Source organism: Phoca vitulina, unplaced genomic scaffold, assembly GCF_004348235.1.
Source record: "Phoca vitulina isolate PV1807 unplaced genomic scaffold, GSC_HSeal_1.0 scaffold24, whole genome shotgun sequence".
NCBI lineage: Eukaryota > Metazoa > Chordata > Mammalia > Carnivora > Phocidae > Phoca > Phoca vitulina.
Window position 1 is genome coordinate 7,115,413 of NW_022589727.1, and position 23,590 is coordinate 7,139,002.

General features: G+C 39.9%; 1 protein-coding gene across 2 annotated transcripts in view; it reads left to right on the forward strand.

Moving 5' to 3' along the window:
* The window catches only part of TPGS2 (tubulin polyglutamylase complex subunit 2), a 67,608-nt gene that overhangs the window by 31,800 nt on the left and 12,218 nt on the right, over positions 1 to 23,590 (forward strand). For both annotated transcript variants that reach the window (XM_032421317.1, XM_032421318.1), the window contains exons 3-4: positions 14,404 to 14,491; positions 16,500 to 16,628. In XM_032421317.1, coding sequence (XP_032277208.1) covers positions 14,404 to 14,491; positions 16,500 to 16,628 — 217 coding nt within the window. The remainder of the gene's footprint in view (positions 1 to 14,403; positions 14,492 to 16,499; positions 16,629 to 23,590) is intronic.

Below are 23,590 nucleotides of genomic sequence, written 5' to 3' on the forward strand. Positions count from 1 at the left end.
TGTTGAATAGCGGTGGTGATAGTGGACATCCCTGCCGTGTTCCTGACCTTAGGGGGAAAGCTCTCAGTTTTTCCCCATTGAGAATGATATTCGCTGTGGGTTTTTCATAGATGGCTTTTATGATATTGAGGTATGTACCCTCTATCCCTATACTCTGAAGAGTTTTGATCAAGAAAGGATGCTGTACTTTGTCAAATGCTTTTTCTGCATCTATTGAGAGGATCATATGGTTCTTGTTCTTTCTTTTATTAATGTATTGTATCACATAGATTTGTGGACGTTGAACCAACCTTGCAGCCCAGGGATAAATCCCACTTGGTCGTGGTGAATAATCCTTTTAATGTACTGTTGGATCCTATTGGCTAGTATTTTGGGGAGAATTTTTGCATCCATGTTCATCAAGGATATTGGTCTGTAATTCTCCTTTTAGATGGGGTCTTTGTCTGGTTTGGGGATCAAGGTAATGGTGGCCTCATAAAATGAGTTTGGAAGTTTTCCTTCCGTTTCTATTTTTTTGGAACATTTTCAGAAGAATAGGTATTAATTCTTCTTTAAATGTTTGCTAGAATTTCCCTGGGAAGCCATCTGGCCCTGGGCTTTTGTTTGTTGGGAGATTTTTGATGACTGCTTCAATTTCTTTAGTGGTTATAGGTCTGTTCAGGTTTTCTCTTTCTTCCTGGTTCAGTTTTGGTAGTTGATACATCTCTAGGAATGCATTCATTTCTTCCAGATTATCTACTTTGCTGGCTCATAATATGTTCTTATAATTGTTTGTATTTCTTTGGTGTTGGTTGTGATCTCTCCTCTTTCATTCATGATTTTGTTGATTTGGGTCCTTTCTCTTTTCTTTTTGATAAGTCTGGCCAGGAGTTTATCAATCTTGTTAATTCTTTCAAACAACCAGCTCCTAGTTTCGTTGATCTGTGCTACTGTTCTTTTGGTTTCTATTTCATTGATTTCTGCTCTGATCTTTATTATTTCTTTCCTCCTGCTGGGTTTAGGCTTGATTTGCTGTTCTTTCTCCTACTCCTTTAGATGTAGGGTTAGGTTGTGTATTTGAGACCTTTCTTGTTTCTTGAGAAAGGCTTGTATTGCTGTATACTTTCCTCTTAGGACTGCCTTTGCTGCATCCCTAAGATTTTGAACAGATGTGTTTTCATTTTCATTTGTTTCCATGAATTTTTTAAATTCTTCTTTAATTTCCTGGTTGACCCATTCATTCTTTAGTAGGATGCTCTTTAGCCTCTATGTATTTGAGTTCTTTCTGACTTTCCTCTTGTGATGAGTTCCAGTTTCAAAGCATTGTGGTCCGAAAATATGCAGGGAATGATCCCAATCTTTTGGTCCTGGTTGAGACCTGATTTGTGACCTAGGATGTGATCTATTCTGGAGAATGTTCCATGGGCACTAGAGAAGAATGTGTATTCTGTTGCTTTGGGATGGAATGTTCTGAATATATCTGTGAAGTCCATTTGGTCCCATGTGTCATTTAAAGTCTTTATTTCCTTGTTGATCTTTTGCTTAGATGATCTGTCCATTTCAGTGAGGGGGGTGTTAAAGTCCCCCACTCTTATTGTATTGTTGTCGATGTGTTTCTTTGCTTTTGTTATTAATTGGCTTATATAATTGGCTGCTCCCATGTTAGGGGCATAGATGTTTACAATTGTTAGATCTTCTTGTTGGATAGACCCTTTAAGTAGGATATAGTGTCCTTCCTCATCTCTTATTACAGTCTTTGGTTTAAAATCTAATTTGTCTGATCTAAGGATTGCCACCCTAGCTTTCCTTTGGTGTCCATTAGCATTGTAAATGGTTTTCCACCCCCTCACTTTCAATCTGGGGGTGTCTTTGGATCTAAAATGAGTCTTTTGCAGACAGCATATCGATGGGTCTTGTTTTTTTATCCAGTCTGATAGCCTGTGTCTTTTGATTGGGGGCATTTAGCCCATTTATATTCAGGGTAACTATTGAAAGATATGAATTTAGTGCCATTGTATTGCCTGTAAGGTGACTGTTACTGTATATTGTCTGTGTTCCTCTCTGGTCTATGTTACTTTTAGGCTCTCTCTTTGCTTAAAGGACCCCTTTCAATATTTCTTGTAGGGCTGGTTTCGTGTTTGCAAATTCTTTAGTTTCTGTTTGTCCTGGAAGCTTTTTATTTTTCCTTCTATTTTCAATGACAGCCCAGCTGGATATAGTATTCTTGGCTGCATATTTTTCTCATTTAGTGCTCTGAATATATCATGCCAGTCCTTTCTGGCCTGCCAGGTCTCTGTGGATAGGTCTGTTGCCAGTCTCATGTTTCTACCATTCTAGGTTACAGATCTCTTCTCCCGAGTTGCTTTCAGGGTTTTCTCTTTGTCTCTGAGACTCGTAAGTTTTACTATTAGATGTCAGGGTGTTGACCTATTTTTATTGATTTTGAGAGGGGTTCTCTGTGCCTCCTGGATTTTGATGCCTGTTTCCTTCCCCACATTAGGGAAGTTCTCTCCTATAATTTGCTCCAATATACCTTCTGCCCCTCTCTCTCTTTCTTCTTCTTCTGGGATCCCAATTATTCTAATGTTGTTTCTTCTTATGGTATCGCTTATCTCTCGAATTCTGCCCTCGTGATCCAGTAGTTGTTTATCTCTCTTTTTCTCAGCTTCTTTATTTTCCATCATTTGGTCTTCTATATCACTGATTCTCTCTTCTGCCTCATTTATCCTAGCAGTTAGAGCCTCCATTTTTTATTGCACCTCATTAATAGCCTTTTTGATTTCGACTTGGTTAGATTTTAGTTCTTTTATTTCTCCAGAAAGAGTTTCTCTAGTATCTTACATGCTTTTTTCAAGCCCAGCTAGTATCTTTATAATCGTCATTCTGAACTCTAGTTCCAACATCTTACTAATGTCCGTATTGATTAGGTCCCTGGCAGTCGGTACTGCCTCTTGTTCTTTTTGTTGAGGTGATTTTTTTCTGTCTTGTCATTTTGTCCAGAGGAGAACAGATGAAAGAGAGAACAAAATGCTAACAGGGTAACAACGACCCCAGAAAATATACACTAAACAAATCAGAAAAGACCTGAAACTGGGGGAAAAGAAAGGGAAAGAAAGAAAGAAGGAAAAGAAAAAGATAAAAACGAACAAAAACAAAACAAAACAAAAAAAAACAGAACATGATCAAATATGATCAGGCTGGTGCATAGATTAGTGCCACACACTAGATATTGGGTGTGTTTTGGTCTGTTAGAAGAAAGTGCCTCCCAAAATTTTAAAGAAAGAAAAACTTATATATGTACAAAAATAAGGGTTAATACGATGAAGGGATGGAATATGACTGTAAAGATGAAAATTATAAAAGATTTTACAAAAGGAATGATAAGAAGTTGGTTGAAAAAAGAAGAGGATTTAAAAAAAAAAAAAAAGAGAATGTCATCAGGCAGGAGACTAGAACAAAGCCATACACTAGAGATTTAGGGTATATTTTGGTCTGTTAGAAGAAACTGTATCCCAAAATTTTAAAGAGAGAACAACTTATATATATATACCAAAAATAAGGGTAACTACTATGAAGGGATATGATATGACTCTAAAAATGGAAAATAAGAAAGATTTTTTTAAAAAGGGATTGATAAGATGTTGCTTGAAAAGGCGAAAAAGAAAAATTTTTTTTAAAAAGTTAAAAAAAATTTGAAAGACTGAAGAATCATGGGAAAAAAGCCATGAATTCTATGTGCAGTATTCCTCTAGCGCTGGAGTTCTGCCGTTCTCATTGATCTGTAAACTTGGTCTTGGCTGGCTGTTCTTGCTGATCTTCTGGGGGGAGGGGCCTGTTGTCGTGGTTCCCAAATGTCTTTGCGGGAGGCGGAATTGCCCTGCCCTTGCCTGGTCTGGGCTAAATAATCTGCTCGGGTTTGTTCTTGGGAGCTTTTGTTCCTTGCAAGCTTTCGGTACAGCTTTGGAGGACGAGAGTGAAAATGGCGCCCTCCCAATCTGTGCCCCCGAGGAGCCGAGACCTCGGGCCCCGCTCCTCAGTGAGCCCCCAGAGAAAAGTAGTCAATCATTCCCATCTCCCCACTCACCCGGCCTGTGACCAAGCGTTTGTCTCTGGCACCCGACCCCGTGTGGAGTCTCCATACCCAGCAGATCCCTGGGGTGTGCTCCCGCGCCGCTCCTCCCAGGGGAGGAAGGGGAGTCTCCTCGGATCTGCCGCTTGTTGGATCCCTGCTGGAGGAGCAGTGGCCCCACTGTGCCGTGGATCACAGTTTATGGCAACCCTGAGCTGAGAGCCCACTCCTCGGCTCGGTCTCTGCAGCCGGCTTCCCTGCTCCGATACCTGGGAGCTCTGCCGCACTCAGGCACCCCTGTTCTTTCTGTGACCCCGAGGGTCCCAAGACCACACTGTCCCAGTGAGGGTTCCACCCTCTTCTTAGCCACCGGAGCGATGTCCCTCAGCAGAGCGAACTTCTAAAAGTACCGATTTTGTGCTCTGCTGCTCTATCACTTGCCAGAAGCAGCCGATGGAGGCCCCCCTCCCCCACCGTCTATCCTCCTGAATATCGCCTCGGATTCACTTCTCTGCTCTTCTTACCTTCCAGAAAGTGGTTGCTTTTCTGTTCAGAGAGTTGTTGCTATTCTTTTCTTCGATCTCCTGTTGAGTTCGTAGGTGTTCAGAATGGTTTGATCCCTATCCAGCTGAATTCCTGAGACCAGACGAAATCCAGGTCTCCTACTCCTCCGCCATCTTTCTCCCCTCCTGTAGGTATTCTTTTTGATGGAATTGTAGATGGGATTGTTTTCTTAATTTCTTTTTCTGATTGGTAGTAGTGTATAGAAAAGCAACACATTTCTTTATGTTAATTTTGTATCTTGCAACTTTACTGAATTTATTTATCATGTCTAATGGGGTTTTTTTGGTGTAGTCTTTAGGGTTTTGTATAGACAGTATCATGTCATCTGCAGATAGTTAAGTTTTACTTATTTCTTATCAACTTAGATGCTTTTTATTTCTTCGTTGTTGGATTTCAAGTCCTTTGTTGAACAAAAGTGGCAAGAACAGGCATTCTTGTCTCATTTCTGATCTTAGAGGAAAAACTTTCAGCTTTTTAATTCTAGTGTGATGTTTGCTGTGGGTTTGTTATACATGGCCATTATTATGTTGAGATGTGTTCCCTCTATACCCACTTTCTTGAGAGTTTTTGTCATAAATGAATGTTGAATTTTGTGAGGCTCTTCTTCTACATCTACTGGGATAATCATATGAGTTTTATCCTTCATTTTGTTAACGTGGCATAACACATTGGTTGATTTATGGATACCACGCTATCCTTTCATCCCTGGAATAAATCCACGTGATCATGGCATACGATCCTTTAAATGTATCATTGAATTCAGTTTGCTATATTTTGTTAAGGATTTTTGCATCTATGTTCATTAGGAATTTTATCTGATTTGGGTGTCAGGGTCTTGTACAATGAATTAGGAAGTGTTCTTTCCTCTTCAATTTTTTGGAATAGTTTGAGAAGTATAGGTATTAGGTATAACTCTTCTTTAAGTGTTTGGTAGCATTCACCTCCCATCTGGTTCTGGAGTTTTGTTTGCAGTGAGGCTTTTTATTACTGATTCAGTTTTATTACTGGTAATTGCTGAGATTTTCTATATCTTCCTGATTCAGTCTTGGAAGATTGTGTGTTTCTAGAAATACATCCATTTCTTCTATAGTGTTCAATTTGCTGGCATATAATTGTTTATAGTATTTTGCAGTCCTTTGTATTTCTGTGGTTTCAGTTGTAAGTTCTCTTTCATTTTTGTTTTTATTTATTTGGTCCCTCTCTCTTCCTTTGATGAGTCTCACTAAAGTTTTATCAATTTTGTTTATCTTTTCAAAGAATTAGGTCTTAGTTTTATTTATCTTTCTTATTTTTTTCTCTTCAGACTATTGATTTTAGCTCCAATCTTTATTACTTCCTTCCTTCTACTGTCTTTGACCTTCATTTGTTCTTTTTCTAGTTCCTTTAGGTGTAAAGTTAGACTGTTTGAGATTTTTTTCTTATTTCTTGACTTAGGTCTCCATCACTATAAGCTTCCTTCTGACAACAATTTTTGCTACATCTCATGTATTTTGGAATGCTGTGTTTTCATTTTTATTAAAAGTCACATAGTATTTTTTTATTTCATCCTTGAGTTCTTTGTTTACCGTTGGTGGTTTAGTAGCGTGTTGTTTAGCCTCCCATGTGTTTGTGTTTCTCTACAGTTTTTTTTCTTACTGATTTCTAGTTTCATACCATAGTTGTTTGAAAAGATGCTTGATATGATTTCAGTCTTCCCAAATTTATTGATATTTGTTTTGTGGCCTAACGTGATTTTCCTGAAGAATGCTCCATGTGCACTTAAAAAGAATGTGTATTCCCTGTTTTTAGATGGAATGTTCTGTATGTGTCTATTAAGTCCATCTTGTCTAATGTGTCATTTAAGGCCACTGTTTTATTGATTTTTTGTCTGGATGATGTATCCACTGATGTGTGTTAAAATTCCCTAATATTATTGTATTGTTATCCATTTCTACCTTTAGGTCTGTTAATATTTCCTTTAAATGTTTAGGTTCTCCCATATTGGGCACATAGATATTTACAATTGTTGTATCTTGTTGGATTGACCTCTTTATCATTATGTAATCTTCTTTGTTTCTTTTTACAGTCTCTCTTGTAAAGTCTGTTTTCTCTGATTCAAGTATTGCTACCCCAGCTTTTATTTTCATTTCCATTTATATGGAATATCTTTTTCCATCCCTTCACTTTCAGTCTTTGTGTGTCCTTAGGTCTGAAATGAGTCTCCTGTAGGCAGCATATACATAAGTCTTGTTTTGTTTTTTGTTTTTTTTTTTAATCTATTCTGCTACTGTATGTCTTTTGATTGGAGCTTTTAGTTGATTTACATTTAAAGTAATTATTTTTTTAAGTTTTATTTTAATTCCATTAGTTAACATACACTGTTTTATTAGTTTCAGATGTACAATATAGTGATTCAGCATTTCCATACATCACTCAGTGCTCAGCACAAGTGCCCTCCTTAATCCCCATCACCTATTTTACCTATGCTCCCATCCCCCTCCCCTCTGGTAACCTTCAGTTCTCTATAATTAAGAATCTGTTTCTTGATTTGTCTCTTTCTCTTTTTTTCCCCTTGGATCATCTGTTTTGTTTCTTAAATTCCACATATGAGTGAAATCATATGGTATTTGTCTTTCTCTGACTCACTTACTTTGTTTATTATGATATGCTCTAGTTTCATGTCATGGCAAATGGAAAGATTTCATTCTTTTTTATGGCTGAATAATATCAATCTATATTTAATACCCAATAGTGCGATTGCTGGATTGTAGGCTAGTTCTATTTTTAACTTTTTGAGGAACCTCCATACTGTTTTCCACAGTGGCTGTACCAGTTTGCATTCCCACTACCAGTGCACAAGGGTTCCTTTTTTTCCACATCCTCACCAACATCTTTTGTTTCTTGTGTTTTTGATTTTAGCTATTCTGATAGGTATGAGAGGATATCTCCTTGTCGTTTTGATTTGCATTTCCCTGATACTGATGTTGAGCATCTTTTCATGTGTCTTTTAGCCAACTGTATGTCTTCTTTGGAGAAATGTCTCTTCATGTCTTCTGCCCATTTTTAAGTTGGATTATGTTTTTTGGGTGTTGAGTTTGATAAGTTCTTTCTATATTTGGGATGCTAACCCTTTACTGGATTTGCAAATATTTTCTCCCATTCTATAGGTTGCCTTTAATTTTGTTCATTGTTTCCTTTGCTGTGCAGAAGCTTTTTATTTTGATTAGTCCCAAAAGTTAATTTTGGTTTTATCCCTTGCCTCAGGAGATATATCTAGAAAAATATTGCTAATGGCCTATGTCAGAGAGGTTACTGCCTGTGTTTTCTTCTAGGATTTTTATGGTTTCAGGTGTTACATTTAGGTCGTTAATCCATTTTTAATTTGTTTTTGTGTATGGTGTAGGAAAATGGTCCACTTTTTTTCCTTCCACATCACTGTCCAGTTCTCCCAATACCATTTGTTGAAAAGACTGTCTTTTTCACATTGGTTATTCTTTCCTGCTTTGCTGAACATTTATTGACCATATAATTGTGGGTTTATTTCTGGGTTTTCTGTTCTATTGATCTGTGTGTCTTTTTTTTGTACCCGTAGCATATGTCTTGATGATTACAGCTTTGTAATATAGCTTGAAGTCCGGAATTGTGACGCCTCCAGCTTTGGTTTTCTTTTTCAACATTACTTTGGCTATTCAGGGTCTTTTCTGGTTCCACCACATTAATAAAAAAAAAGGACAAGAACCATATGATCTCAGTAGATGCAGAAAAAGCATTTGACAAAATACAACATCCTTTCTTGATAAAAACTCCCCACAGTGTAGAGATAGAGGGAACATACCTCAATACCATAAAATACCCACAGAAAATATTATCCTCAATGGGGAAAAACTGACAGCTTTTCCCCTAAAGTCAGGAACATGACAGGGATGTCCACTCTCTCTACTGTTGTTCAGCATAGCACTGGAAGTCCTAGCCTCAGCAGTCAGACAACAAAAAGAAATAAAAGGCATCCAAATTGGCAAAGAAAAAGTTAAACTTTTACTCTTTGCAGACAACATGATACTCTATGTAGAAAACCCAAAAGACCACTAAAAAAATGCTAGAACTGATACAGGAATTCAGCAAAGTTGCAGGATATAAAATCAGTGCACAGAAATCAGGTGCATTTCTATACACTGACAGTGAGGCAGAAGAAAGAGAAATCAAGGAATTGATCCCATTTACAATTGTGCCAAAAACCATAAGAAAACTAGGAATAAACCTAACCAAAGAGGTAAAGGATCTGTACTCTGAAAACTATAGAAGACTTATGAAAGAAATTGAGGAAGACAACAAAGAAATGAAAGAAACATTCCATGCTCATGGATTAGAAGAACATATATTGTTAAAATGTCTATACTATCCAAAGCAATCTGGACATTCAGTGGAATCCCTATCAAAATACCATCAACATTTTTCACAGAAATGGAACAAAAAATCCTAAATTTTGTGTGGACCATTGTGTTTTCATTTTCATTTGTTTCCATGTACTTTTTTATTTCTTCTTTGATTTCCTGGTTGACCTATTCATTATTTAGTAGCATGCTTTTTAACCTCCACGTATCTGTGGTCTTTCCAGATTTTTTCTTGTGGTTGACTTCTAGTTTCATAGTGTTGTGCTTAGAAAATATGCATGGTATGGTTTCGATCTTGAATTAGTTGAGGTTTGTTTTGTGGGTTAATATGTGATCTATTCTAGAGAATGTTCTGTGTGCACTTGAAAAGAATGTGTATTCTGCTATTTTAGAATGGAGTGTTCTGAATATATCTGTTAAATCCATCTGTTCCAGCGTGTCATTCAAAACCATTGTTTCCTTGTTGAGATGATCTATTGATGTAAGTGGGGTGTTAAAGTCTCCTATTGTTATTGTATTATTATCGATTAGTTCCTTTATGTTTGTCATTAACTGTTTTATGTATTTGGGTGTTCCTGTGTTGGGTGCATAAATATTTAGTTATTGTAATTTTTATTCTTATATAGTGTCCTTCTTTGTCTCTTGTTACAGTCTTTATTTTAAAATTGATTTTGTCCAATATAAGTGTTGCTACTCCAGCTTTCTTTTGATACCCATTTGCACGATAGATGTTTCTCCATCCCCTTCCTTTCAATCTGCAGGTGTTTTTAGGTCTAAAATGAGACATTTTATGGTCTAAATGTAGACAGCATATAAATGGGTCTTGGTTTTTCACCATCTTGTCACCCTGTGTCTTTTGATTTTAGCATTTAGTACATTTACAGTCAAAGTAATTATTGATAGATACGTATTTATTGTCATTTTATTGTTTTGTGGTTGTTTCTGAAGATTTTCTCTGATCCTTGCCTTTCGTGTTTTGCTCATTTTCTTTAGTTATATATTTGGATTTCTTTCTCTTTGTACTTTGCATATTTATCAGTGATTTTTGATATATGGTTACCATTAGGTTTATATATAACCTCTTTTGCATATAGCAGTGTATATTAAGTTGATGGTTGTTTACGTTTGAACCCATTCTTTATCCTTTTCCTCTCCATGTTTTAGGTATATGTTGTCATATTTTACATCCTTTTATCTTGTGAATTCCTGGACTCATTTTTTTACAGCAATATTTTTACTGATTTTGTTTTTCCTGCCTTTATACTGTCACTGGTCTCTCCTTTCCACTCAAAGAGTCCCCTTTATTTTTCTTACAGGGCTGGTTTAATGGTTATGAACTCCTTTATTTTTTGTTTGGGAAACTCTCTCTCTGCTTCTATTCTGCTCACTGGATAGACTATTCTTGGCTGCAGATTTTTCCCATTCAGCACTTTGCCACTCCCGTCTTTCTTGGAAAGTTTCTGCTGAAAAATCCCCTCCTAGCCTTATGTATTTTCCCTTGTATGTTACTGTCTTCTTTTGTCTTGCTGGTTTTTTTTGTTTTTTGTTTTTTTAATCACTACAGTTTGCTCATTTAATTATAATATGTCTTGGTGGGGAACTGCTTTTGTTGATTTTGATGGTGGTTTTCTCTCCCTCCTGGATCGGGATATGTGTTTCCTTTCCCAAATTAGGGAAGTTTTTAGCGATTGTTTCTTCAAGTAAATTCTCTTCCCCCTTTTCTCTCTTCTTCAAGGATTTCTGAAATACTCATGCTATTACTTTTGTTGGAGTCACTGAGTTCTTTAAGTCTATTCTCATTTTGCATGATGCTTTTTTCTTGTTTGTTTGATTACTTTCCATTACTCTGTGTTCTAGGTCATTAATTTGTTCCTCTGCTTCTTCCAGCGTGCTGTTCACTGCCAAGCGTATTTCTCATTTGATTTATAAAGCCCTTGGTCTCTACTATGTTGTTCCTTGTCTCAGTGTTAAGGGTCTCACTGATGTCCTCCACTCTTTTCTCAAGTCCAGTGAGTATCTTTATGGTCATTGCTTTAAATTCTCTATCAGGCATGCTACTTATGGCTTCACTTAGATCTCTGGCCATGGCCTTGTCTTGTTCTTTCATTTGAGTTAAATTTTTCTTTCTCCTCATTTTGTCTGCCTCTCTGTATCTGTTTCTGTGTGTTAGGAAGGTCAACTATGTCTTCTGCTCTTGAAAGTAGTGACTTTATGGGTGCCTGGATGGCTCAGTCGGTTAAGTGTCTGCCTTCAGCTCGGGTCATGATCCCGGGGTACTGGGATCAGTTCTGCATTGGGCTTCCTGCTCAGTGGGAAATCTGCTTCTGCCTCTGCCCCTCCCCCATGCTCATGTGCACGCTCTCTCTCAAATAAATAAAATCTTAAAAAAAAAAAAAGAAAGAAAGAAAGAAAGTAGTGACTTTATGAAGAAGAGGTCCTGGAGTGTCTTGCAGTGCAGTCTCCCCTGTGCACCTGAACCTGGAACTTCAGGAGAGTATCCTATGTATGGTGCTTATGTCCTGCTGTTGTGTCTGAATCACTTTTATTTTCAGTGCAGTTGTCTGCACTGACTGCCTGCTCTGGGCTCTGCTTGCTCACTGTGGTGTTAGTGGGACTCAGACCAGCTCTGAGGGTGCATGCCTGCCAGGGAACTTGGGGGCAGGGCAGTGGCATTAGCAAAATTTGCACTGGGCCACTAGTTCAGTGCCAGATTTGTAGAAGCACTATAGCAGCTGGAGGCTGCATGACAGCTCAACTGCAGGCCCAAAGCTGGGCGCAATGCCCAGGGGTGGCTGGGTGCAGTGCCCAAGGATGACTGGGTGCAGCTGAGGCTGGCAAGTGCCTGGAGGCATGCAGCAACTGGATGGGATGCCCTACCTCCCACAGATGGCCTTGTGTTTATGGTTGGGGGGGTGAAATGCCACCTGCCAGCTCCCTCATTTTCAGAGAAGACCCCCAACATGCTCAGAAATCTGTATGAACAGATCTGTCTCCCATCTTCCCCTGGTATTGTATAAACTGCTATCTTTATTTTGCTTGTCTGTTCAGGCTGCTGTCCCTTTAAGGGCAGGAGCCCAGCTGTCACCTGCCCTCCCAGCTGTACTGGCTCTACTTGGCTTGTCCCAGCTCGCCCAGTGTTGAGTCACCTGATTTTTAAAGCTCCAGGCTCCAGGTCCCACTGGTTATACAAACTTAATTCAGCAACTCTGTTTTCAAGCCAAACTTTATGGGGACTAGTCCTCCCCACATGAGCTCCCTAGTACAAGGGCCCATTTCTCTGCCCTTTCCCTGCACGCAGCTGCCTCCCTCCTGTGGGCAGCCTCCCTCCACCTTTCTCACCTTTCTAACCTTTCAGATGCAGCTTCTTCTCTGTATTTTGTTGTGGAGTTTGTTCTGCCAGCCTTCGATCACTCCCTAGTTTATTGACTTGGTTGTGGATGATATCTAGTTGTAAACGTGGGAGGGGTGAGCTCAGGGTCCTCCTACTACACCCTCTTCCCAAGATCCTTTAAAGTAATTATTGATAGGTATTTACTTACTGCCACAATTGTTTTCAGGTTGTTTTGTAATTCTTTCATGTTCCTTTCTTTTCTTGTTGTCTTATGATTTGGTGACTTTCTTTAGTATTATGTTTGGATTTCCTTCTCTGCTTTTTGTGTATCAGAAGTTTTTAGCTTGTGCTTATCCTGAGGTTCATGTATAGCTCTCTGTATGTAGCAATCTATTTTAAGTTGATGGTTGCTTAAGTTCAAACACATTCTATAAGCACTGCATTTTTATGCCCCTCATCATTTTTTGTATTTATGTATGTCGTATCTTGTATTATTTTGTTTATCCCTTAACCAATTATTGTAGATATAGTTGATTTTACTACTGTTGCCTTTTAACCTTCATACTAGCTTTATAAGTAGTTGATGTATTACCTTCAGTATATGGTTGCTTATACCAGTGAAATTTTTTTCTTTCATAATTTTCATATGCTGTGGCTTCTCTTTTCCATTTAAGGAAGTCCCTTTAACAGTTCTTGTAAGGCCAGTTTAATGTGATGAACTCCTTTAGCTTTTGCTTGTCTAGAAAACTTTATCTCTACTTAAATTCTGAAGGATAATGGTGGTGCTGCAGGATGTCTTTTCCTTCCCGCGGTTCTTGGTCATGCTGCTTTGAAGAATGAAGAGGTAGACAAGACAGAGCGGGGGGCAGCAAAGCAAGGTTTATTGAGTGATAGTACAAAGCTCCCAAAAAGGGAGGGGACCCGAGGGGGTTGCCACGGGAGTTTCTAAGTCTAGGGGTCTTTATGGGGTTGGTGGTGGGCTGTTTTAATCTGATTAACCCTCCATGCACCTGTCATGCAATCAGGTTTTTGTCCTCTTTCTCTCACAGGGGAAAGGGTGGAGGGCTCCTTCCAGGGTGGTGTAAAATCCTTTTAAGTGTGGTTTCCTCTCCTTGTCCCAGCCTGCCTTTCTTCCAACTATTCTTCATTAGTGGGATAGGCGATTAAGAACTGTTTCTTTGTTATAGTCCTATGGGACCTGGAAATGGAAGCCCCTTGGCCACCAGAACCAAGTAATCAAGGGTGTGTCCCTTGGGCAGTAGATGCAAAGGCCATTGCATTAGATGGGTGCACAAGCTCTTTTCTGGGAGATACTGCTGACCTGGAGTAAGGCAGAGTGTGTAAAGATGGTGCCCTCCAGCTTCCCTGTTCTCTGGAGTATTTCTGTCGATATGTGTTAAATTAGGTAACTGCTGCTCAGGCCAATGCTATAAGATAAGCAAATAAGCCTCTTTCAAAGAAAGTCTGGGTACTTTTCAGTTGGCTGCCTCTATAAAAGGCCCTGGGATGGGAAATCTGCATGCATGAGCCCTTTGAGAACTCTTTCTCAGTTTCCAAATAGCCTTGTGGATCTTGTGGAGCAAGCCCCTTTGGCTTTCAAAGCTAGATGTCTGGGGAGCTCATCTCTCAGATGCAGCTCTTAAAAGGTGGTATGCCAGATAGAGGGTTCAAACCCTTCACTCCTTAGAGGGAAGATCGGATTTCTGAGTTCTCTCCTGATTGTGTATTGCTGCACCAGTGGTGGGGTTTATGGTGAGTTGCGTCTCAGCCTCTCCTACCCATTTCAATGTGCATTTTTTCTCATTCACCCAATGTATAGGAGTTGCTAAACCAGCTTCTGGATTTATTTCAGAGGGAATTATTCCATATGTAGCTGTGGATTTGGTGTGTCTATGGGAGGAGGGGAGTTCAGGGGCCTTCTGTTTTGCCATCTTGAACTGGAACTCTCTAATGGAGTTTGTAGGTAATTACCAAAATCTTCCCATTTGGGGGATCTAAAACATGGTATGTAGTATCCCCATTTGCTTTGGGGCATAGCCCTGTGCCCTTTCTCAGTCCCGACCTAACACTCAGCTGCTTTGTGATTCTAGAAAAATAACTGCGTGCTACCTGAGGATGTGAAGAATTTTTACCTGATGACCAATGGCTTCCACATGACATGGAGTGTGAAGCTGGATGGTGAGTCAGCCTTCTTGCTGTAGGGTAACATTTCCCTGGCTGAGAGTTTGGGTATCTGGATGGTTTTCATGAGTTCTCCTAAAGTGCAATGTCCAGAAGCTATGATTTTTTCCCCAAAGCCATCATTGCTTCACCCACCACCCACTATGCCAGAGTCTAGCTGGTACTTACCTAGAAACTCAATTTAGAGGCTTCCTTTTGAAATGGGCTTGTGGAAAACCTTAATCACTACACAAAATTCCTGTACCACCTCAAACTTAAAGCTTCTGATGACTCCACCCCAGAGCATTCTCCTCAGAGTGAGCTGAAGGGACAGCCACTGATGGTCATAAGAGGGGTAACTTCCTTCATTCCCAGCATGGCAATGACCTTAGGGCTGTAACCCTTACACCAGATCTTTAACTTTCCTCCTGCACATCTCCCCAGCCTCAGTATCAACCACCTCACTTCTCAAGTTGTCATCTTTAGTATTAAAGTGGCTAGGACAGGTATTCATGTGCAGATGTGGGAACTCATAACTTGGTAGAGTCAGAAATTGCAGGTACTACGTACACATGAAAGGCGATGCTGCACATTTAAGTGAAGACTCCTATAAAATTTCATAAGCCAAGAACACCTTTTCTATCCACTGGAGTCCAGCCCATTCCTGCCACAGACTTCCCTGCCCACAAGAGGCCTTTACTGCCTCTGCATTCCAGCCACCTCCCCAGATCTCCTTTGGTCCTCAGGAAGTACCCAGCACCTCCCATGCTGTCACTGACAATGTGGTAATTTTTACTGCACAGCAGATCTGCAGAACTGACTTCTCCCCTTCATTTCCTCTGCCCTCTTCCTCTGGGTTCCCTTTTTTTGATGATTCCCAAAGCCTTCCTGTCTCTCTCTCACAGCAGGCCAGAGGCACTTTTTATAGCTTATTCCTGAGCATTTAACATGAACTTTTAGCTTGGAATTATTTCCTCCATTAGCCCAGAAACCATTCTTGTCACCACCGTTCTGTCACAAGAGCCTTTCTTTGAAGCATGACCATGGCCTTTGGAGTCTGGAGTGAGAGAGAGAATGGACAGAGACTAGACTGGCGGTCAGATTTTCCCTTACCCACATCATGAAGACAGGCAAGCCCCTTCACAAGCGCCCCAGGGAGAAGAAACGGGTCACCAAGTTTTCATGAATGAGTCCCTGTTCGCTATTCTAATACCTTCTCTCCTTTAATTCTCCCAATCCTAGTCTTCTTATGCTGTCCCCACTTCCATCTCCCTTTCTGTCATTTCCTGGATAAAGTCAACAGCAGAGGCAGCTTCTGATGTTTACGTCTTTAATGGTCTGTTCTGCATGGACTTCCCATAGTCTGTATACCAGCTGTTTTACTGCCTTCAGTTTTTTTCAGCAGTCAGATTTCTAAGTCTTTGTATGCCATCCAGTGGCCAGCATCCTATATGACAAGGATTCTATATAATAAGGAAGATATACAGTTACCTGTTCCCTATTTACACCCTAATCACAGAAAACTAGGAATCAGGCAAGGTTGATTTCTAGTCTTCTGTCAAGTTCTCTGCAATGAGTAAGAAAAAATGACAAAGAGAAGGGGAGTGATCTTCCATCATGGAAAGCTTACAAGAGAAGAATGGGTCAGTTATATAATCAAAGCTGTTACCTCTTTGGGAATTATAACCCTTCATGCAAGGCAAAGAGGGAGCAAAAACATTTTTAGATCCTTTGCTCTTCAAACAGGGCCCCTAACCCTGATTTCTGGGTTCTTCCTGAGCATCCCCTTTTTAAATTTTTTTCAATATTCTACCTTAATGCATGCAGTGGGGTCTTTTCACCCATGACTCATTGCTAAAAAAGGTTGGTGCTCTGGGGCATATAGTGCATTGATCCTCTTCCTTCCACTTTCCATCAGATTCCTCAGCCCTGGGATCAAACAAAAGCTGGGTTTAAGCTCTTCCAGCAGAAGTCCTTATGATGATCGTGGTCATAAGACTGTTTCTCTTTGCTAATGTTTCCATAGAGCACACCATTCCATTGGGCAGCATGGCGATTAACAGCATCACAAAACTGACTCAACTCAACCAGTCTTCCGTGTATTCACTCCCAAATGCACCAACGCTGGCAGACCTGGAGGATGATGCACTTGAAGGTAACCTGAAGGAACTTGTGCTCTGAGTTAGAAATTAGCCTGTTTGTTTCCCTTTTATAATGTTAAAAACCATAGGAAGACGCTGTGGCATTGTAGTACCTTTCCGAAGCCAAAAAAAACTTCCCCATTGTGGCTTCTCAGGACCATGGGAGTAAGGTAAAAAAACAAACAAAAAAACAACCTGTATCAATAAAGGAAATTTTCATGAAGAAATGCCAGGGTTGAGATTTTTGTTTTGTTTCCAGCACCCACTTCAGTGCCTGGCATATAATCGCTACTTAATGAATGCTTGTAAATAAATGAATGTTAAAGATTAACTTGACTCAACATTTCAGTATCAAGAGCTTTCAGGGAACATGGACTCTATAAGCAGCTCCCTTCCTCCCTCCAGGCTCTTTGCCATCTCTGATTCAAATGGCTGCTAAAAGCTAAATGCTATGAGCAACTGGGCATAAGTGAGGACTTTATCAGAATTGTGTTTGGCTGCATATATCAGAAACCCAATTACAATGTCTAAACTAAATAGTTTACTTTTCTCATAACAAGAAATCTGGAACTAGGCTGGTGCAGCTGTTTGAGGAAGTCAATGATAAAGTCTCCCTCTGGCTTCCTCCTGCACCAACCTTTGGATATGGCTTTCATCCTCATCATTGAGGAATGTGGGCCATACCTCCAAGCTTCCAGTCTATGTTCCAGGGAGGAAAAAGAAGAGTGAAAGGCAAAACAACAAAAGCTGTCTTGTGGCAGAATCTTTCCCTTTTTATCAGGAAAACAGTTGTTTTCTCAGAAGCTCCTCCCAATAGCCATTGGCCAGAACAGAGTTAAAAGGTTACCCATAGCTGCAGGGGAGTCTGAGGAAGTATGGTTAGCTGTGCCAGTGTTGTCCCCTCAAACAGAATTGGGGTTTAAGAAAGAAAGGGAGAATGAATGTTGACTAAGCAACTAGTGCCTCCAATACTAAGACCTTGGGGTACATGGAAGTTCTGGCAGAGAGAACCAATGCAAGGCTTCTCCATCAACTGCACGTTACACACTAGTACAGGCATCCCTTGGAGATAGTGCAGGTTTGGTTCCAGATCACCCCAATAAGGCAAGTGCAAATGAATTTTTTGGTTTCCCAGTGCATATTGAAGTTAGGCTTTTACTATATTATGGCCTATTAAGTGTGATGTCTAAAAAAACAATGTACATACATTAATTAAAAAATACTTTATTGCTAACAAGTGCTAACCATCATCAGCTTTCAGCAGTTTGTAATCTTTTTGCTGATGGAGGGTCTTGCCTCCATGTTGATGGCTGCTTAATGATCAGGGAGGTAGGCTGCTGAAGGTTGGGGTGGCTTGGCAATTTCTTAAAGCAATGAAGTTTGCTGCATTGATTGACACTTCCTTCCATGAATGATTTCTCTATAGCATGCCGTGCTGTTTGATAGCATTTTACCCACAGTAAAACTTCCAAATTGGTGTCTTTCTTCTCAGACCCTGTGACCGTTTTATCAACTAAGTTTATGTGATACTCTAAATCTTTTGTGCTAATTTCAATAGTCTTCATAGCCTCTTCACCAGGAGTAGAAGCCATCTCAAGAAACCACTTTCTTTACTCATCCGTAAGAAGCAGCTCCTCATCCATTCAGGTTTTCTTAGGAGATTGCCAGCAATTCAGTCACATCTTCAGGCTCTCCTTCTAATTCTAGTTCTCTTGCTATTTCCACCACATCTGCAGTGACTTCCTCCACTGAAGTCTTGAATCCCTCAAAGTCATCCATGAGGGTTGGAATCAACTTCTAGAATCCTGTTAATGTGGAGTTTGACCTCTACCCATGAACCATGAATGTTCTTAATGGCACCTAGAATGGTGAATCCTTCCCAGAAGGTTTTCAGTTTACTTTCCCCAGATCTATCAGAGGAATCACTAGTGATAGCACTTATAGCCTTATGAAACATATTTCTTAAATACTCAGACTTGAAAGTTGAAAAGACTCCTTGACCCATGGGTTGCAGTATGGATGTTGTGTTAGCAGGCATGAGAACAACATTCATCTCATTATACATCTCCATCAGAGTTCTTGGGTGACCAGGTGCATTGTCAATAAGCAGTAATATTTTGAGAGGAATCTTTTTTTCTGAACAGTTGGTCTCAACAATGGGCTTAAAATATTCAGTAAACCATGTTGTTAGCAGATGTGCTATCATTGGGCTTTGTTGTTCCATTTACAGAGCACAGGCAGAGTTGATTTAGCATAATTCTTAAAGGCCCTAGGATTTTCAGAATGGTCAGTGAGTATTGACTTCAACAAAGTCAGCAGCTGCAATAGTGCCTATAAAGAGAGTCAGCCTGTCCTTTGAGGCTTTGAAGCCAGGCACTGACTTCTTTTGCTTTGAAAGTCCTAGATGGTGTCATCTTCCAATAGAAGGATGTTTTGTCTACATTGGAAATCTGCTATTTAGTGTAGCCACCTTTGTTAATTATCTTAGCTAGATCTTCTAGATAACTTGCCAGTTTGCCTTACACTTTATGTTATAGAGACAGCTTTTTCCTCAAACCTCATCAACCAACCTCTGTTAGCTTCAGACTTTTCTTCTGCAGCTTCCTCCCCTCTGTCAGCCTTAGAATTGAAGCCAGCCTTGCTCTGGATTAAGCTTTGGCTTAAAGGAATGTTGTGGCTGGTTTGATCTTTTATCCAGATCACTTAAAACTTTCTCCATATCAACTATAAGGCTGTTTTACTGCCTTATCATTCATGTGTTCACTGGAGTAGCACTTTTAATTTCCTTCGAGAACATTTCCTTTGCATTTGGCTATTTGGCACAAGAAGTCTAGCATTCAGCCTATCTCAGCTTTCAACATGCCTTCCTCACAAAGCTTAATCTTAGTAGCTTTTGATTTAAAGTGAGAGACATGCAATTCTTCCTTTCACTTGAACTTCTAAGGCCTTTGTAGGATTATTGATTGGCCTTATTATTTCATTACTGTGTCACAGGGAATAGAGAAGCCTGAGGACAGGAAGAGAGATGGAATGGCCAGTCAGTGGTGTTCAGAGCACATATATTTATCAGGTTTGCTGTCTTCTGCAGGTGTGTTTTATGGCACCCCAAAATAGTTACAATAATATCAAAGGTCTTTGATAAAGAAGACAGGCACAAACTTCAGCAGCACTGCATCTCCCAATCCCTGCATTTTGCAGGGCTTCAGTCTCTGCAGCAATGACTATGATGGCAGCTGCAGCAGGCCCTGTGGAAGCCTGAGGGATGCCTTGTTACGGTTGAGTGCCCCGACCGTGCACACTTTGCAGATCCGTTTGGGCTGGCCTCTCCTGGCAGCAGTGGCAGCAGGTCTCATTTTGCAAGCAGACCGGTGCATACCTTGTTAAAACACACCCCTTCCCTGGCTGGGGACCAAACACTGCCCACAGTAGGCGAAGAGAGCCTCTGCAGATGACTGTACTGAAGGAAAAAGAGGCCAGGACACAAGAGGGCACACACAACACATATAGGAGACACCCCTGAAGTGCCAAGTCCAGGGCATACTGTGCTTTAGGGAACTACAGAACTGCTTCTTCATAAGGCCATTACTTTCAAGAGCAAGAGATGTAGCTGATTTTCCTAACACACAGACACAGAATTAGACAAAATGAGACAGAATATGTCCCAAATGAAAGAAGAGGACAAAACCACAGCAAGAGACCTGAGTGAAACAGATATAAATAATATGCCTGATAGAGAATTTAAAGTAATGGTCATAAAGATACTTACTGGATTTGAGAAAAGAGTGGAGAACATCAGTGAAACCCTTAACACAGAGATAAAAAAGAATCAGATGAAGAATACAATAAATGAAATTTTAAAATGTACATGGTGGAATAAATAGCAGATTAGAGGAAGCAGAGGAACAAATTAATGACCTGGAAGACAGAGTAATGGAAAGTAATCAGGCTGAACAAATGAGAGAAAAAAGAATTATGCAGAGTAAGAATAGACTTAGGGAACTTGGTGACTCCATCAAGTGTAAGAACGTCAATATTATAGAGATCCCAGAAAAGAGAAAAAAGGGGGCAGAAAATTTATTTGACGAAATAATAGCTGAAAACTTCCCAAATCTGGAGAAGAAAACAGATATCCTGATCTAGGAAGCACAGAGACACCCCCCCCCCCCAAAAATCAACCCAAGGAGGTCCACACCAAGACACATAGTAATTGAAACGGCAAAAAGTAGTGATAAAGAAAAAAATTTAAAAGCAGCAAGAGAAAAGAAGACCATTACATACAAGGGAAACTCCATAAAGCTATCAGATTTTTGAGCAGAAACTTTGCAGGCCAGAAGCGAGTGGCATGGTATAGTCAAAGTACTGAAAGGATAAAATCTGCAGCTAAGAATTCTCTATCCCCCAAGGCTCTCATTCAGAATAAAAGAGGGAAAGAGTTCCTCAGATAAACAAAAACAAAAGGAGTTCATGTCCACTAAACCAGCCCTGCATGAAATATTAATGGGGACTCTTTGAGTGGAAAGGAAAGACAATAATTAAGAATATAAAAAACAAAAGCAATAAAAATAAGTATATCTGTAAAAATCAGTCAAGGGATTTGCAAAATAAAACTATGTAAAATATGAAACTATATATCTAAAATGGGGGGGAAGGGAGTAAAGAATGGGTTCAAACTTAAAAGGTCATAACAAATATTGCAAGAATTACCAAAATGTAACACAGACACAAAGTGAGCAAATGGTGTTCGAAAAATGGTGCCAGTAGACTTGCTCAACACAGCGTTGGTACAAACCTTCAATGTGTAAAAAAAAAAAAAAAAAGCATTATCTGTGAAGCACAATAAAGCAAAGTACAATAAAACAAGCTATGCCTGTACTAGAGGGATCCAGGAGCAAAGACTGGAAAGTGATGGGCCTTGGCAAGAGCCTGCCACTCAGAGATGTAGGGAGTCCTCACAAGAAAGGGAAAGGTCACATCTGCTTCATATGTATGCTGGGGCTTTTGAACGCCTGAAGGCAAAGAAGTTGTTAAATAAGTAGACTGAGTCTTCCCTTCCTTTGAACTTGGAAGATAGAGGTGGACTGGATACTAGAGAGTATTTCAAGGGGCCTCAGCAAAGGACACAGCTAGGGGTAGAGACCATATTGTCCTACATACCCATAGAGATAGAAACAACTTGGCCTTTTGGTACCTGCTGAGTTCAAGCCTTTTAGGATAGTCCAGTAGTTAGACCCAAAGTCTTATTAAACCTAATTGGAAAAACACTGACTTTTCTCAGGGTACTCAACAATCAAAAAGAGGATGATCAGAAAGAAATATCAGGATATACAACCAGGCAAATAAAACTGCTAGAGGACACAGATGAAAACCTAAGTAAAAACAAGAATCAGAACAGTTAAAGACATTTAAGACAGCACAAAGGCTTCCTATAGAACAAAAGTAAAAATTCTCAATTGATGAATTGAAGAAGAGTATAAATAAGATTTGAGTTAGTAGCCTGATAAACCAAGTGCAAGATGTATTTAAAAGCACAGATAGATCCATTTAAAAGGGGGAATTATGAGGGGAAAGGTGGAAGGGTAAGAAAAATAGAAAATAGATCCAGAAGACCTTTTATCGTCATAACAGGTGCTCATAAAAAAGAAAAAGACTAGATAGAAAGGCAAGAAACACTGATAAAAGAAAATTTCTCTGCAAATTGAAAGGGCTCTCAGAGACCCAGATTGGACTGATGAGAAAAGAGACACCTAGGTGTTGTATAATGCGGGAAAGAATTACAGGCTTCTAGGCAAAAATAACTTACTTGTTAAGAAATAATAATCAGACTGATACCAGACTTCTCTCTTGTGGCAGTGGAAACTAGAGATAGAAAGCACATACATGTTACTGAGCAACAAGGAGTACAAATCTAGAGTCCTATGTATACAGACCAAACACACCTTTCAGTTTATTAAAAAAATATGGAAGGATGTGTAAAACTTCAAGAACATTAATACTCTAACCAGAAGACAAATGAGACAATGGAGGTCCCAAGATGTGGGAGGAAAGGAAACAAGGGATCAGTGACCCTCCCACGAAGGGGTTATGCATGCACTTAATCTTAATAGATAGGAATCTATCAAGATAGGAATGTGTTGTATAACTTTTTTTTTTAAAGATTTTATTTGAGAGCTAGCACAGGCTGGGGGAGGGGAGAGAGGCAGAGGGAGAGGGAGAAGTAAATTCCCCGCTGAGTGCAGAGCCAGATGTGGGGCTCAATCCCAGGACCCTGAGATCATGACCTGAGCCAAAGTCAGATGCTTAACTGACTGAGCTACCCAGGTGCCCCTGTGTTGTGTAATTATTACTTAAGAGCTCTTGGGGGGCAGCTGGGTGGCTCAGTCAGTTGAGCATCCAACTCTTGATTTTGGCTTAGGTTAATGAGATTGAGCCCCACATCGGGCTTTATGCTCAGCAGGGGTCTGCTTCTCTCCCTCACCCTCTGTCCCCCCGCTTTGCCCCTACCCCGCAGGCATGTGCTCTCAGAAATCTTTAAAAAAAAAACAACTCTCGGAAAGAGGGACACAGTGCAAGGAATATTGTAAAACCTACTGTAGTTGATGCTTGAGCAATGCGGGGGTGAGGGGCACTGACCCTCCATGTAGTCAAAAATCCTAATAGAACTTTTTACTCCCCCAGAACTTAATTGCTAATAACCTACTATTGACTGGAAGCCTTACCAACAACAGTCAATTAACACATATTTTGTATGCTATGTGTAATATACACCATTCCTACAATAAATTGAGAAAAGTAAATGTTATGGAAATCATAAGGAAGAGAAAATACATTGACAACACTGTAAAAAAATCCATGTATAAGTGAGCCCATGCAGTTCAGTCCATGTTGTTCAAGGGTCAACTGTATACTGTCTCAGCTAAACCTAAAAGAAAGAGGAAAGATATAAAAGTGTTATGGGTTAAATTATGCTCCCCCCCCC